A 17814-nucleotide genomic window follows, 5' to 3' on the forward strand; every position below is an offset into this window, starting at 1 on the left:
TCTGATATGATGAATACGTGTATAGGATACATTGATTATTAAGTCGTATAGTTTTCTTTATCAAATATTATTAAAATAATATCAATAAAATTAAATATTTTTTTATAAAAAATGAATTAAATTTGAAAGCAGAAGGTTTGTGTGAGATTTCAAAGTGTAGGGGACCCCATGAATCAGATAGACGTAAATGAAATTAATGGAAGTTGTATAAATATGATCCCATAGAACCCGTGATCCCCCGTTTCCGTCTCATCATTCTCATATTGTATCCTCTGTCATTATGGTCCGATATAAATAGTGATTAGAATGTGACATAGATTTTGTCTGTGGAATTGAGATCCGTTGGATTGTTGTTGGATTTTTTATTTTCACTTATTTTGGTTCGAGCTGGTTAGAATTTAAATATACATAATCGTGTAAATTAAATTAAATAGACATGAAGGATAGGATTAAGAGCTTTAATGTTAGAATTTAAGGTTTTAAATGTATATAATATTAAGGTAGTTTGAATTATATAACTTAAATTAAACACCGTCTCTTCAAAATAATTTCATAATAAAAAAAATTTGTTTCTATTAAATTTTAGGGTAAACTATGAGATTAGTACCTAATATGTTTCTACTTTTTATATGTTTCTGTCATTGGAATTTATGTAGGCTTAGAACTAGGGTAGCAGAGTAATGTTACCTTAGTTTAGTTTTTAACCATTTTACATTTATTCCTTATCGCAGCTTGCTATCGCTGACTTCTGTTTATCATTCTCTTCATGTTTCCTCTTTTAAATTTAGTCGAGACTTACGTTTCTGTCTATAAGCAGAGATTTTCACGCAGGGATTACTTCAAATTACATATGCGCATATGAAGACAGCATATGAAAATTGTTCAACTATTTCAAATATGCATTTATTGACTTATTTATCCATGCATTGTATTTTATCTTTATTTTTAATTTTCTTACTGCCGGAGGTCTTCCACTGAAGCTGCTCTCAACCTGGCGTTGGGGACAGCTTACTACCCCACCTCCCCCTTACCCTATTGTATATGGGAATATGGTTTTGTTGTTGTTGTTGTTGTTTAATACCTAAAGTTTCATAGTTAAAAACTTAACAGACAAGCTTGTCGGTCGCCGCGTCTACAATTTTCGACTGTCGTATTCGTCGATCGTTGAAGCCCAAACTTTCTAGCTCACACCTTTCCGACTTCCTAAACTTGATTTTGGCCTTAATTTCACCGGAAAATGCATTAATCTCCCCAAATCAATTATGGAATCTTCGATTTTTTTCATCCTCCAATCTACATGTTATATCGCCCGATGGGCTTAAAACTGGACTGTGTTGGTTAACTCATCATTTTCTCATGGTCTACCGTTCGAATTGATCCTCCATCCACCGAAACTATGCAAAGTCAGCATGTCCATTAATTTTTTTAACGACAAGGTTCTAAAATAAAAAAAAAACTAAATGTTACGTATGGTTTTGAAAAAAAAATGAAAGTTTAGATACTAAAATATATCAAAACCGACATATTAGGTATAATTTTGTGAGAAAATAACTTCAGTGATCAAAAATGTCTTATAATATACGATTTTAACCAACTTTTTTTGGATTTGCGAAAATGACCAACAAATTCACAACGAGATCTCAAATTCGCAAAGCGAACTCCAATTTCGCAACACAGTTTTCAAATTCTCAACACAGAAGTCAAATTCACAAAGCGCGTTTATTTTCGCAACGCAAATTTTATTTTCGAATTCGAAACACAATATTAATTTCGCAACACAAATGTAAATAATATAATTGTAACTCATAACCTAAAACCCTAAATCACAACTCAGTCTCATCTCCATCTCTCTCTCTACGGCGACATCCGTCCCCATCTCTGACGAAATCCGTCCTCATATCCGGCGACCCCTCTCTATCTCCATCTCTCAGAGCCACCCTCTCACAACCATTCACGGCCACAAATGGAAAATCAAACACCGATGGTTAGTTTTTTTAATTATTTTTATTTTGAAATTTTTGTATTATTATTAGATTTTTCATATTTAAATTGATGATAAATTTACTGGTAATTTCAATATATAGATTAACCATTTCACTTACATTGCTTAGTAAATTCATTCGGTTGCAGCCAAAACTGCTAAATTGTTTAGTCTTTAACCCTGTGAAGTTAGTATTTTGGTTGAAGTAATGCAATTCATTCAAGTTTCAATTTGCAGAAGAAGAGTAGTTTTTGAAACTTAAATTCGCAAGACGAAAATGAAAATCGCAACGCGAAACTAAAGTCATACTTCAACCAAAAAACAAAGACAAATACTAACTTCACAGTGTTGCGAATTTAAGTTTCAAGAATAAACTACTACTCTTTATGTTGTCCTTGAATCTGCACTAAACCTATATCTTGTCCTTTTAAATGTTTATATAAGTGTTTACTTCTGGAAAGTTTTCTGATGCATTTTGTGAACTATGATAGAATAATGACTTGGGTGAATACCGTGCAAGTTTGAAACATATTTGGCTATGTTTTCCCTGTTTAATATCATGTCTGTTTATAGTGTATAATTTATAGTTTTTGGTATATCTAACTTGGTATGTTTATTGTTTTTGTTAGGAATTTTTTTCGGTTTTATTGACTTCAAGGAATAAATTAAGCCTAGCCACTATAATTGCGTCAACACTTCACCTGTACAAAGAAATTTGTTTGAGAATACTTGTAACACCCTCAACCCGTACCCGACCCGAATACGAGTCCAAGATGTCACATTTACCAGTAAAAACGTATACTTTTATAAAAACCATAGAAAATTTAAAAGTTTTATTCTATAAAGTAATTCTTTTACATAAACTTGTTTAAAACCTTAACAGACTCTATCAGAGCATTCATATATATAATAACTTAATTACATGCCAACATACTAAATTATATGACAAGACATACTTTACAAAATATTTATGATCTGAACTTTGCGCGGAGATATGCTGCTTTACAGATCCGAAGCTTGATCTTCTGACTTATCCACACCTACGTGTAAAACACTTACACGCTAAGTCATAGACTTAGTGAGACATGTAAATATATAAAGTAAACTAACAAATGCATGAACATCTTATGTAATACACATTATACTTATACACCTATTAAACTAATCACTAATATGTTTATCCTTACTTATTTCCTTGCCATGAATTCCATTCCATTATATGAGTATATATTGAACATAAACATATAATATAACTTCAACACACAACAATACATGAATAATTACTATGATCATTTCATACATAACCATATAACATCTCATATCACCATTACACATATGCACTTGTTACCATTACTATCATATGATCCTAACTTATTACTTATACATATTACATATCACATATACTATTTCACGAGAAACACACATATCATTATATCAATTATGTTTCTTTTAAAAGCCCATGCACACTATTGAGAACTTAAGGTATGTGAGTACATAGAGGTTGTGCACAATGCTGTCACCACAGCTCATATAAATCCCACTAGGGGCACGTAGAATTTGTCCCAAAATTTTCTTTCGATCGATGTCTACACAATCATATATTTATACTATCAATATCCTATTGATATATTATAATCTATAATTTCTTAGACTGAAAGAAAGATTTATTCCCTTTACCATTGAAGTGCATCGGTACATTCTATAGTGTATCGATGTATCCATTAACATGTGCATCGATGCACTACCCATGCATCGGTACACCAATCACCTTCGATGTTTTCATTTTAAGGGGGTGCATCGGTGCACTCCTTATGCATCGATTCACTAAGGGCATTCGATGTTTATTTATTTGAGAGTGCATCGGTACACATTGAATGTGTATCGATGCACACAGCCTAGAAATTACATCTTGAGCACGAAAATGTCTTGTTTTAACCCCAAATTCTACTTATTAATCCCTCATTGTACCTTAAAACTTATTTATACATATATAAACCTTCTTATAACACTATAACACTTTACCATCTCCCATAATCCACCATAATTCTTGAATTAAAGAATTCCATCAACTTTTCCATGTGTTCTAAATTCAATTCTATCACCTTTAACTTCTCAATTAACCCATTGACAAGTCAAATCCATCTTTAGAACTTCAAAATCATTTCTATAACAAAAGTTCATTTCTAAACTCTTAATAGAAATTCTTTTCTAATTCTTTCCTCTTGGTGTTTTAAGCTTATATAACACTCAAAGAATAAAACACAACTCAAATATTCAAGAATTAACCATCAAAATTAAAACTCCTATTTGAGGCTTGAGCATGAACACATGGGAATAAGAAAGAAAGAAGAAAAAGAAGAGTTCCAGATAACTCTCCAAACCCACGTGTTTCATTCTTATAAAAGGGGGAAAATATCTTTTAAGCTAAAATTACCATAATGCCCTTATAATCCTTTCATATTTACCCCTTTCATCAAATACTAAAATAATCCTATTTAAATCCTTGAATTTTAATTTTCCTAAATTGATCCCCAAATTTTAAAAATTCTCATTTTTATCACTAACCCTGATTTCAGGATATTACAAATCTCCCCTCCTTTAAAGAAAATTCATCCTCGAATTTTCACTTTACCTCAAATGAAACAATCCTTTATAATACTCAACAATTCTTATCTTACCCTTACTATTAACCTTTACTCATATACAGTTCTCCTTCGATACTCAATATATAAATAAGTTCCTTACTCATTCCATAAACAACCTTCATACAACTTATTTACATGGAAATCATATACTATTAATTCTTAACAATTCATTATTTCTTGCTTCTACTCAAATCTATTAAAACCAAACTATTTTACCACGATATCGAAATTTACCTGCCAAAATCTTTGGGTTATCAAAATCTTCATCAGTCCTTAAATTATAAACTTGGGCAGGTGGTTGCACATAATGTTGAGTGAATGACTCAGATCGATTCCTTCTATGACCTCTACCTCTATTTTGTTGATGTATTGTAGTAGCTCTTTCTCTTTCCATCGTCTCCTCAGTCATAAGTGGACAATCTCAAATAAAATGTCCAACATCCCCACATCTAAAACAAGTTCAGGAGATTACTCTACATACCCATGTATGATTCTTTTCATAATATGAACACTGCCTGAGTTGACTGAGATTTGATCTTCTATCAATAAAAACATCTGATTCCAACATATCATGAGTTGGAGAATCTCATTCCCTATTTTTCTTGGATGGAGAGGAGCTCGACGAAGCACCCATTCTTTTGGACTTCTGAACTTTCTGTTCTTTAAATCTTTCATTCTGAGCTCTCTCTAGAGCTTTAGCTCGATTAACCACTTCTTGAAACGACGACAAATTCAAGGCTATCAATAACTCTCTTAGTCTATGGCGCAAACCTTCCATGAACCAATCACATGCATCCTTTTCAGTCGGAATAAGTTCAGCAGCAAAACGACTTAACTTATTAAACTCACATTCGTATTCATACACTGTATAATTCTCTTATTTCAAATTAAAAAATTCTTTCTTCATCTGTCTAATATATTGGTCACCAATATACTTACAATTGAATTCTTCCAAGAAGAATAACCAAGTCACTTGATCACTTCTTAATCTCATGGTGACATTAGTCCACCATATTCTAGCTTGTCCCCTTAACAAAGAAACTATTCCATCTAATTTCTCCACATCAGAACAGTGGAGCCCATCCAATATAATCTTAACATTGTTCAACCAAAGATCCGCAGTAATCGAATATTCCTCAGCTTCACCCTTAAACTCAGGTGCTCCTAAACCTTTCAATTCTTTAACTATATTCATTCGAGGAACTGAGGGCGCAGAGGGTTGAAAATGCGACAAAACAACATTTAACGTCCCAAAAAATATCCCTTGAGCTCTCACTGGTACTACTGGAGGTGTTCGCTCTTCACCATGACTGGCTAGGGCAGGTGAATTGCTATGACCCTCAGGTCTATTACTTCTCCTTTCACTGCAAGGACTCTCACGATCAGACATCTAATACATAATAATATAACTTTATTAGAAGACAACACACTCATGACTCTATCAGATCAGAAACTTTCACTTTTTATTGGCATGTACACCTTTTCAAAATACTTTTGACTTCAGTTTAAACCTAGAATCGGCTAAACCTTAGCTCTGATACCATTAAATGTAACACCCCCAACCCGTACCCGACTTGGATACGAGTATGAGATGTCACATTGACCAGTCAAAGCATATACTTTTATAAAAACCATAGAAAATTTAAAAGTTCTATTCTATAAAGTAATTCTTTTACATAAACCTGTTTAAAACCTTAACAGACTCTATCAGAGTGTTTATATATATAATAACTTAGTTACATGCCAACATACTAAATTATATGACAAGACATACTTTACAAAATATTTCTGATTTGAACTTTACGCGGAGATATGCTGCTTTACGGATCCGGAGCTTGATCTTCTGACTTATCTACACCTACGTGTAAGACACTTACACGTTAAGTCATAGACTTAGTGAGACATGTAAATATATAAAGTAAACTAACAAATGCATGAACATCTTATGTAATACACATTATACTTATACACCTATTGAACTCATCACTAACATGTTTATCCTTACTTATTTCCTTGTCATGAATTCAATTCCATTATATGAGTATATATTGAACATAAACATATAATATAACTTCAACACACAACAATACATGAATAATTACTATGATCATATCATACATAACCATATAACATCTCATATCACTTTTACACATATGCACTTGTTACCATTACTAACATATGATCCTAACTTATTACTTATACATATTACATATCACATATACTATTTCACGAGAAACACACATATCATTATATCAATTATGTTTATTTTAAAAGCCCATGCACACTATTGAGAACTTAAGGTATGTGAGTACATAGAGGTTGTGCACAATGCTGTCACCACAGCTCATATAAATCCCACTAGGGGCGCGTAGAATTTGTCCTGAAGGACCACGTAGATGTCCCGAAGGGCCACATATAACACATATGTCCCGAAGGACCACGTAGACCCTCGACTCTTGGCATGCCAACTATACCTATAGCTCTCATAACACATGACATGGGCATTATCCATTATCTTTTACCTCATTACACATTCACATATTCATATCACATAGTTCTTTCACATAACTCTTTATCACATTTCATATGATCACATAGTCACCTAGTTTACTTTCACGTAGCATTTTCTATGAAATTCACATTATTCATCCTTTTCATACATGGTCACATCACATATACATTTTTCTCATATGCATATAGCATATTATTTCTTATGTTTTAACTTATATTACATATGCATGTAATCTTATGTCTTATTATCAATATCTCATAGATCACTATTATACAACACATGTTCGCATATACATGTTCTCATACAATCCCTTCATTCAATTATAACATCTAATCTATCTTATTATACTAACATTTATTCATGTCATTCATTTCATATATATAACATATCATATAACATTCTAATAGAAGCACATATGAGTCATATTATTTTCATATATATTTTATCATATATCTCATGATCACATAACCTATTATGTTAATACAGGCATTTACATAGTTCACACATAAAAATGCATTCAACAATTAAACATATGTATTTATTCATATACCATACATCTAACACCATATCACTACATGTTTATGCTTTAGTACTTATATCATATAATATAGAAATTGGACTCATCGCAAGTCTTAATTCCTTAACATAATGTACACTTACTATCATGTACTCACCTGGTCTCAATGAACACTCTTAAGCTCTTGTTTTCTTTGTGTATCTTACTCCGTCGACCTATTCAAACTTTGCTTTCGATTGATGTCTACACAATCATATATTTATACTATCAGTATCCTATTGATATATTATAATCTATAATTTCTTAGACTGAAAGAAAGATTTATTCCCTTTCCCATTGAAGTGCATCGGTACATTCTATAGTGTATCGATGCATCCCTTAACATGTGCATCGATGCACTACCTATGCATTGGTATACCAATCACCTTCGATGTTTTCATTTTAAGGGGGTGCATCGATGCACTCCTTATGCATCAATGCACTAAGGACATTCGATGTTTATTTATTTGAGAGTGCATCGGTAGACATTGAATGTGCATCGATGCACACAACCAAGAAATTACATATTGAGCACGAAAATGTCTTGTTTTGACCCCAAATTCTACTTATTAATCCCTCCTTGTACCTTAAAACCTATATATACATATATAAACCTTCTTATAACACTATAAAACTTTACCATCTCCCATAATCCACCATAATTCTTGAATTAAAGAATTTCATCAACTTTTCCATGTGTTCTAAATTCAATTCTATCACCTTTAACTTCTCAATTAACCCATTGACAAGTCAAATCCATCCTTATAACTTCAAAAACCTTTCTATAACAAAAGTTCATTTCTAAACTCTAAATATAAATTCCTTTATAATTCTTTCCTCTTGGTGTTTTAAGCTTATATAACACTCAAAGAATAAAACACAACTCAAATATTCAAGAATTAACCATCAAAATTAAAACTCACCTTTGAGGCTTGAACATGAACACATGGGAAGAAGAAAGAAAGAAGAAAAAGAAGAGTTCCAGATATCTCTCCAAACCCACGTGTTTCATTCTTATAAAAGGGGGAAAATATCTTTTAAGCTAAAATTACCATAATGCCTTCATATTTACCCCTTTCATCCAATACTGAAATAATCCTATTTAAATCATTGAATTTTAATTTTCCTAAATTGATCCCTAAATTTTAAAAATTCTCATTTTTGTCACTAACCCTGATTTCAGGATATTACAATACTTGTTTCGGGCCATGGCTGAAAGTACAACATCTAGGTGGAGATGCTATGTTGACCCATTTGTTCTTCAGACCATGACTAGCGATCTACCCGAGAGGATACAATATGGTGATGAAGAGATATGGTTTCATTTTCCACCGGCGTATACTTGTTTTGGGCGGGAGGAGTTTTGCTTAATCACTGGTCTACGTTTCGAACGACACGATGAAGTAGGTCGGTACACTAGTCATATCGCTCGCCCATCATGGTTATTTCAGGTTTTTCCTGAGCTGGAAAATGTGAAGCCCTGTTTACACGTTGACGATTTGAAAAGATTAATTCTTAAAGATGGTTTTACTCGGATGGATAACCTTGATGTTGTCCGAGCATGCCTTTTATTACTTTTGAATGCTAATTTTTTAGGCAAAGAGGGCCTACAACCTATTTCTGAGGATTTAATATTATTGGTAGAGGACCTAAATGCATGGAACGTGTTTCCATGGGGTTCAAATATATGGAAAGCTACCTGGAAAAAGTTGTCGTCTGCCTTTGAGGACCGTCGTAGTTTGCGTGGTCATGGTTCCAAATACACTATAGTAGGCTTTATTTGAGCCTTTAAGGTAAGAATTTCTATATAATGTTTCCAAAATTATAATTAATTATTTAACAATTACTAAAATTAATGTTTGTGTATTATATTGTTTGTAGATTTGGATATTTGAGGCTTTTCCCAACATGCGGACATATGCCATCAAAAATTCAAATGATATTCCTAGGGCTATTACCTGGAGGAGGATCCGGTTGTTGGATTGGGAAGATTTACTACCATATACGACGATGAATGATGTAAGTTAACACAAATACTACCATATGTAAATAAGTTATTACTAGTAGACGTTTGACTTTGTTTGAGCTTTTATACTGTTATGAGGCAAACTATCCATTACAGAGGCTGACACACATAGAGGCTGAGTTTGCCACTGATTGGTGGCAAGCAAGTAAGCATTTTTTATGGGACGTATGATGAGCACCCCCCACTTCGAGAGCCATCACCTGATCGAGCCGATTCTATAACTCCACACTGAGAGCCATCACCTGATCGAGCCAATTATACACCTCCACACCGAGAGCCATCACCTACTCCATGACATCATCGAGCCTCTTCTCCACCATCACCTCATGATAGGCGACCGGCAAAGATGCCACGATATTTATCTCCCCGTTCTCCACCTCCACGGGATGAGTTAGGGGAGTTATGTGATGAGGTCAGTACTTTGCGTGATGAGGTCGATACTTTACGTGACGACAATGGTGCATGGCGTGATGAGGTACGGTCTTTACGTGGTGAGGTATCTACTTTACGTGATGAGATAGCCGCTCTACGTGAGATTGTTTTTATTGTTGTAGAATGATGTTCATACTCTACGCAATGAGGTAAGTTTGTTTAATACTATACTAAAAATGCAAATAACCTATTTTCGACATTATTTATTTATTTATTTATTTACTAATTTATATATTAATTTATTTTTAGCGGCCCGATAAGGTAGATGCTTTATGTCGGGGTTTTTTTTACACGACGGGGTTCATGCATCAGACGTCGTGGACGTGTCATTACGTCTCCTTTCACCCCAATTTTTCCAAGACTGCGTAAGAAGAAGCCCGATTCACCTGTCATCATTCAAGAGGCCCCTCCTATCGTTCAAGAGGCCCCTCTCATCGTTCAAGAGGCCCCTCTCATCGTTCAAGAGGCCCCTCCCACCGTTCAAGAGCCCGATTCATATGGCATACTATATCGACATATTGATAAACCCCCTCTCGTGCCCGGTATGATGGATCAGAGTTGGCTTACGTATCAGTTACCTGTCAGTACCATTCCTCAGCATGAGAGGAGAACACTACCGGACACAATTATGGATAATACCCTTTGGGCTAAGACCGCAGTTGACTTTTATCTACATGAGCAGAGCCAGGGGTGCTACGCTGACATATGCAAAATCGACGATAATATGCATTTGTTTCTTGAGCGGTCTTGGTGGGGTGTTTTATTAGGGGTTGAAGATAATGACTATTTCGAATGGGGGGTAAGTCTTATATTCTTCTTATATTGCATTTTGATTATTTTTTTAAAATTTATTAAATTCACTAATATATTTATTTTTTATAAAACAACATATTGATGCATGGGTGTCACGTCTTCTGATTATAAGGAAATTGAAGAAAATAAAAAAGACGCGATTGACTATTATGTCTTCGTCTTTTCACGCAGATCACTTGAAGGATCAGAGAGATGATTCATATGCGTTGGGTAATGGAAAAGCTATCATTTATCCTACGTGGTGGAAGGTCGATAAGGTTAGTATTTATTTTTGCATATTTAAAGGTGTTCATAAATTTTATTTGATGTGCGCAATTGAATTATTATTTATGATTGCATGTGTTTATCCCTGTTATGGAACATCGTCATTGGCTTCTCGTCGAGCTTCAACTCTCATCCCTGAAGATGATAGTATATGACAACATATTGAATTATATATCATTGTCTGATTTGAAAGATATTATTTGTAGGGGATGAAATGATTATTTGGCTAAATACTTGGATGTGATTGATTATTGGACTAATTCAGGAAACAATAAGCCAAATAAGTTAAAAGTTACAATGATGAGAGACGAGACAACACCACAATAAATGGCGGGAGCCAGAGGGGATTGTGGTCCTCTTGTATGCATGTACTTGGAACGTATGACGACAAGAGGTAAACAGTTTCTACCTCCCACAGATAGAGATAGATGTGCAGTAGGGTTGTGGTTTCGACATTTTATGGCTAGAGAGATATATGTGAGACGTTGCATACCTGCATCCGCGTGCTGAAAGTGTGCATAAACAACCATTTGTTATTGGTAAGTTTGAGCAAGTGTTGTTAACATATATACTCTTTGTTGGTTTGAAAATGTTTGGTTAAGTACCTAGAATTCAATAATTTCAGTTCATATTTGTTGGTTTTAGATGTGTAGAAAATCTCATGGCCATAACGTTTCTGCAGGTTAATCCTTCAAGTGAGCTGCGTGAAATTGATGTATTTGGATGTAAGCTCCCTATTGTTAGGAGCATTTGGATGTACTGTATGGGGCTAATTGATGTATCAATGTGTTGTCAAGTGTAAATAAGAATTGTTTTTTTTGTTTAATTGATTTGTTGTTTAATTTCAATCTGGATTATGTTGAAGGCAAAAAAGACCTGTTGAAGGTATACTTTCGCAATGCGAAAGTCAAATTTGCGTTGCGTTTTTTGCATTGCGGTTGTTGTGAAAGTCAAATTCGCGTTACGATTGTTGCGAAAGTCAAATTTGCAACACAAAAATTGCAACGTGGATTTGACTTTTGCGTTGTGAATTCAAGGAAAACACATTCAAAAAGATAATAGACAACAATCTGATAAGTGATAACAACTAAACAGATCATAGCAATGTTCAAACTCAAGTTACTAATGCATGTCTAACTGAAAATGTATGCATTCACACATAAAATACACATAATACAATGTTTGCATTTAAAAATCACCTAAGTTAATAAGTCCCAAAAGGTGAAGCCGGTTGTGATTGGGATTTTGATTTTGATTGCGATTTTGATTTCCTTTTGCTTGGCACCATATGAGCTTTGGATTTTGATGAAGATCCATATTTTGGTAGAAGAAAAGGTGATTGTGATGGCACTGGTGATCCACAGGTCAACCTTGTATGACCACTTTCCTAGCACCAACTACATGTCGATATCCTCTTATCTTCACCCTTAGACGGTATACGATCGTGATTTTTTGGTTGGCCAGGTAGCCTGCTATCCATGACTGGTGGCAAAACTGTTTGTAAGTCATCTGGTATGTCCCACTCAGAAGGATGTGGAATAGGGTAGACAATCTCGGCATAAGTCTGTCGATATGCTTCTGTAGTGTAGCAATCCATAGCATATGCGCTTGAATCATCTTGGTTTAGATGAAGAGAAACTTTTATAACATGGCCACATGGATAACCAAATGTTTGCCATTTCATACAACTACACGTCTTTGCATTTAGATCGACAAGCCCAGTTAAGTTATTATCCAATACTTCAAACAAAGTGTTTAAACATGGTTCAACTCTCCATGACGTTGACTTCACAACACGTTTCGTTATCTTTTTTTTAGTCCATGGTGTAACACGACGTTCCAATGTTCCTGTAAATTTAAATAAATAATACTTAGTAAAATATATTAAATATGATAAGTTATGAATTTAAAGAAATAATACATGCATGGTTTCTTTTCTTGTAGTACCACTGTTGAATAGAGGCTCGAAAAAACTCCATTAACATAGTAATGGGTAATTTTCAGGAATGACGACTTAGAGCGTTGATTGATTCTGCACTATTAGACGCCATGAAACCATATCTTTCTCCAAGTTGATGCACTCTTGACCATCTTTCAAACCCGGCATCTTCTAGTGTTTGAGCACATTGAGGTAAAACACGTTTTAAATAATTTATATGCTTATTAAAATCCACTTCACGATAAGCTTTTACAGCCTTCCACTATGTCCATTTGTGATTTTTTATACCAACAGACCTTGATTTTAGATTTCTGTACAAATGAACACCACAAAGTCCATGAAAAGCATCTGGGAAACACATTCTAACAACGTTGTCAATTGAGTTTGCCCTATCAGATTTGATTGTCAGATTGCTAATAAGACCTATACAATCCCTAAGATGCCCCTTAAACCATGTCCATGAATCAGAGGTTTCAGATTTGCCAACCCCGTAAGCTATTGGCAGTATCCCATTGTTAGCATGCATGACTACTACTAATAAGTTTACTCCAAGGTATCGATCTTTCAAATGTGCTCCGTCAACTATAATAAATGGGCGCATGCAAGTAATAAACGAACAAATCTACAAAATAATATACACAAGAAATATAATCATTTAAATGTGAAATGCATGCAACTAACAAAAATGAGTCAACAAAATTATATTGATTTACTAACCGCAGTACCAATGGCGATAAACAGCAACTCAAAGCGTCAATCTCTATCTGTTTTGATATGAGTTACCGACCCAGGATTTTTCAGCTTTAAATTATGACAATAAGCTGGCAGTTGGGCAAACGATGCTTCTGGTGACCCCCTCAACAATACCAAGGCATAACATTTGGCTCTCCAAGCTTGAGAATATGAGATACTAATCTTGAATCGAGCATTCATGTCAGTCATAATTTCATGTCCCCGATATACCCTGCCATTCAAAAAACATTAACTCAGCCAGAAAACCACCCAACACCTTTTTGTTTGCTTTTCTATGGTGAGAAAAAAACTTGGGTTCTTGAACTTGTATGTTTATCAATAAAAGTCCTAACTTGAAACATTTCACAATATTTTATTCTCTTTGAAATCATATGCCACGTACAGTTTTTGTCAATCATACACTTTGTTTCGAAATGATCTTTGCTTGATTTGTTAACTTTTAGTTGATAGCCATCTTCCACACATTTCGTATACAAAGCTATCTTCAAGTATTCCTTTGTATCAAAACTATCATCTTTCTTGATACGAATAACTTTTGTGTAACAATCAACTGCTATCTTTACCAACTCTTCTTCCGGTATCTGAAGTAATTATGGCATATTCCAGTTATACTCCCGTGGTATTTTCTTATTTTTCTTTTCTTCGGGGACTTCTTTTTCTTCTTCAGGGTTATATGAATTACAGAATGGATGTTCAACATGTTCATTCACAGTCGTAACTTCCTCCTCATTATCATCAACAACATCTTCCTCGGCAGCGGTTGTTTCATCATCAAAATTCGAGTATTGACCAATATCAAAATCATTACATGCAGGGTCTGTTTCTTCTTCTGAAACATCATCAAAATCTAAGTATTGACTAAGATCAAAGTCCGAGTATTGACCAAGATCAAATTTCGAATACTGACTAGTACTCACAATTTTTTCTGTTGGCTCATCATCGTCTAACTGGTCAATACGAAAACCGAAATTTGGTGCTGAAAGTTGATTGGGATTTGGATTAGAGAAAGGTTGTGGGTTTTGAGATTGTGTTTGGTATTGGAAATGTGGTGAAACAAAATTTTCTTGGTGATAAAATTGTGGTGGAACCATTAAATTTTGAGGCTGATAACAACGTTGTACATTGTGAACACCATAAACTCGGGTTGAAGAACTTAGTTGATTACTACCCGCTACTGACCCAACTTCACTACTTTTAGGTTCAACAACATACAATGTAACATCATCTTGCGAAACACCAATGTAAGCAATGAATCATTCAACATCTTCATTGTCGGTTAACAAATAAACTTTACATTTTTTCTGATAAGATATCCTAAATCCACTTAGAGGCTCTAAATTCAATTTCTTTGCAACACGTAACATTAGAGTTTCATAAGTTAACTTTTTTAATGACAGTTTTAGTTGAAGATTCATGGGTAAATGCATATATTGTAAAACACCATGAACATTCTCTCATGACCCTCAAAAACACAAATATATCTAAACATGATCAACATTAGATGATTTCATTCTACAAATTGTAAATTAATTTACTAAACAAACGAGCTATAAACTAGATATCATCACTAACTTAGAGAAAATATATCTTTATTAAGTTTATAGTTGATAATTTGGGAGAGAAATCATTGAAAAATTATATAGAAATAAAATTATGTAAAAAAAATTAGAGATAAGGAAAGATGTCGTTGGATATAGGAACGGATGTTGCCGGAGAGAGTGAGAGATGGAGATGGAATGAGTTGCGATTTAGGGATTTAGGTTTATGAGTTGTTGCTGCTGCGTAGTTTATATACCCAAAACATTTGTGTTGCAAAAATAAAAGTTGTTGCGAAATTAAAATTCGTGTTGCGAATTCGAAAATCGAGTTACGAAAACAAAATTCGTGTTGCGATTTAGAAAATCTTGTTACGAAAAAGAAACTTGTGTTGCGAAAAAGAAATCCGCGTTGCGAATTTGAAATCCCGTGTTGCAAGGAAACTATGTTGTGAAATTAGAGTTCGCGTTGTGAATTTGTTGGTCATTTTTGTAAATCCAAAAAAAATTGGTTAAAATCGTATATTATAAGACATTTTTTTCTCTAATTTTTTTGCCATCCTATTTTAACCTTATCTGTCTCTCCATGTATTTCTTCTATTTACACGTGTATACTGATTTATTAAATTATACATTTTACTTATTTCGGCTTTTTATTCGTCTCCTGCTTATATCTTTTAATTAGATTCTATGGCCATATTTTTCTCCAACATGACTTCTCTTGGTTAACTTTTTAAAGCTTCTGTTTCTATCTGTCATTAGAAATATAGTTAATATTTATCCCCATCATTAAATCTTTATTATTTTTAGAACTCGTTGCTTGTTAATTAATCGAGTTTTTCTTATTTTTCTGGGGAAAAAAAGAAATTTTCCCGTCAAACGTATTACAAGGCTAAGGAAATCTCCCGACATTATCACAAAGATCAATCTCAAGTCTTTCCAATCCGATCAAGGTATAATATCTTGTTAGTATTTCATGTTTTCCAATTCAATTTAGGGTTCAATGCACGAATTTCTATCTAATTTCTCCATCGAATTTTGACCTAGTTTTCATGGCATGGCATTGAATTTTGTGGCAGAAAATGAGTTTGCTAAGCATCTGGCAGTACGAGGAAGATTCATACAAGGAATCCATCGAATCGTTGAAGAAAGAGCTTCAAGAATCCAAAGAATCCGAGAAGAAACTGCAGGATTTGTTGTTGATTCAGACCAAAGAGTTGGAGAAAACCAAGGTTTCGCTCGAGGAATCGAAGCTAGAAATCAAGTCCCTCCTCGAGAGTCTCGAGAAACACGAGAGCTCGTCCGAGATAGCCTCCCAGAGTTCCACCAGCGATGATCATTCTTCGGCCGAATCCCTCGAACACGAGCTTCGAGTCACGAAATCAAACTTGGCTAAAACACAGGAGAAAGCCAAGAGTCTAGCCGAAGAGGTGATGATGTGGAAGAACGAGCTTCAACACACAATCGAAGCCGAGGAAAACAACAAGAAAGCCATGGATGGTTTAGCTTCGGCATTGCAGGAAGTGATAATCGAATCGAATCAAACCAAGGATAAGCTCTCGTCAACAGAGGAAGAGCTCAAGAAGACTAAAAAGGAAGTCGAGGAATTGAAGGTGACGCTGAAGAAAATCAAGGATCAATGCGTGGACGAACGAAGAGAAGCCGATCGACAAAAGAACATTGCCGAGAGATTAAGGGTAGAAGCTGAAGAATCGATCATCGGATGGAGTGAACAGCAGAAAGGGTTCGTCGAATGCATTAAAAAGGCTGAATCAGAAAAGAATCCCGCTCGAGAAGAGTGCAAAACATTGAAGGATTCCCTTAAAGAAGCAGAGGAAGCCAACAATAAATTCAAGGAAGAGATTCAGAAACTAAGGGACATAATGAGACAGGCCTTAACCGAAGCAAATGTAGCCAAAGAAGCAGCTAGTGCTGCTAAGGAAGAAATTTCGAAACTCAAAGACGCACTCGCTCAAAAGGAAGAAGCTTTGAAATTGCTTAACCAAGAAAACGAGAAGCGTGCGAGAAGCAAAGCAAGCGCACGCTCAAAATCACCGGCGAGAGGGACCGCGTTGATGACGATGAAGCAGTACTCGGAAATGGATGATTCCAAGCAGTGTAAGGAACATAATGACCATGATAAAGAAAGCGAACAACCTACACTAAGACCAAGAAGATCGCCGTCACCGTTACCGGTTCTGGGGAGGACTGCATTGTTAACGATGAGGCGGTACTCAGAAACGGAGTAACATAATGATCATGATCATGAAAACGAATATCCCACACTACCAAAAAGACCACCATCACCATCGGTTGCGAGGAGGACCACATTGTTAACGATGAGACAGTACCCTGAAA

General features: G+C 34.7%; 1 protein-coding gene across 1 annotated transcript; it reads left to right on the top strand.

Annotated features, from left to right (window-relative positions):
- The first annotated feature begins 16538 nt into the window (after positions 1-16538).
- LOC120181409 (putative WEB family protein At1g65010, chloroplastic) lies at positions 16539-17707 on the top strand. The gene has a single exon (XM_039186540.1). The coding sequence runs from the start codon at positions 16539-16541 to the stop codon at positions 17703-17705; it is 1167 nt and encodes a 388-aa protein (XP_039042471.1). The 3' UTR covers positions 17706-17707.
- The last annotated feature ends 107 nt before the right edge of the window (positions 17708-17814 follow it).

The sequence above is a fragment of the Hibiscus syriacus genome, unplaced genomic scaffold (assembly GCF_006381635.1).
Source record: "Hibiscus syriacus cultivar Baekdansim isolate YM2019G1 unplaced genomic scaffold, ASM638163v2 tig00112523_pilon, whole genome shotgun sequence".
NCBI lineage: Eukaryota > Viridiplantae > Streptophyta > Magnoliopsida > Malvales > Malvaceae > Hibiscus > Hibiscus syriacus.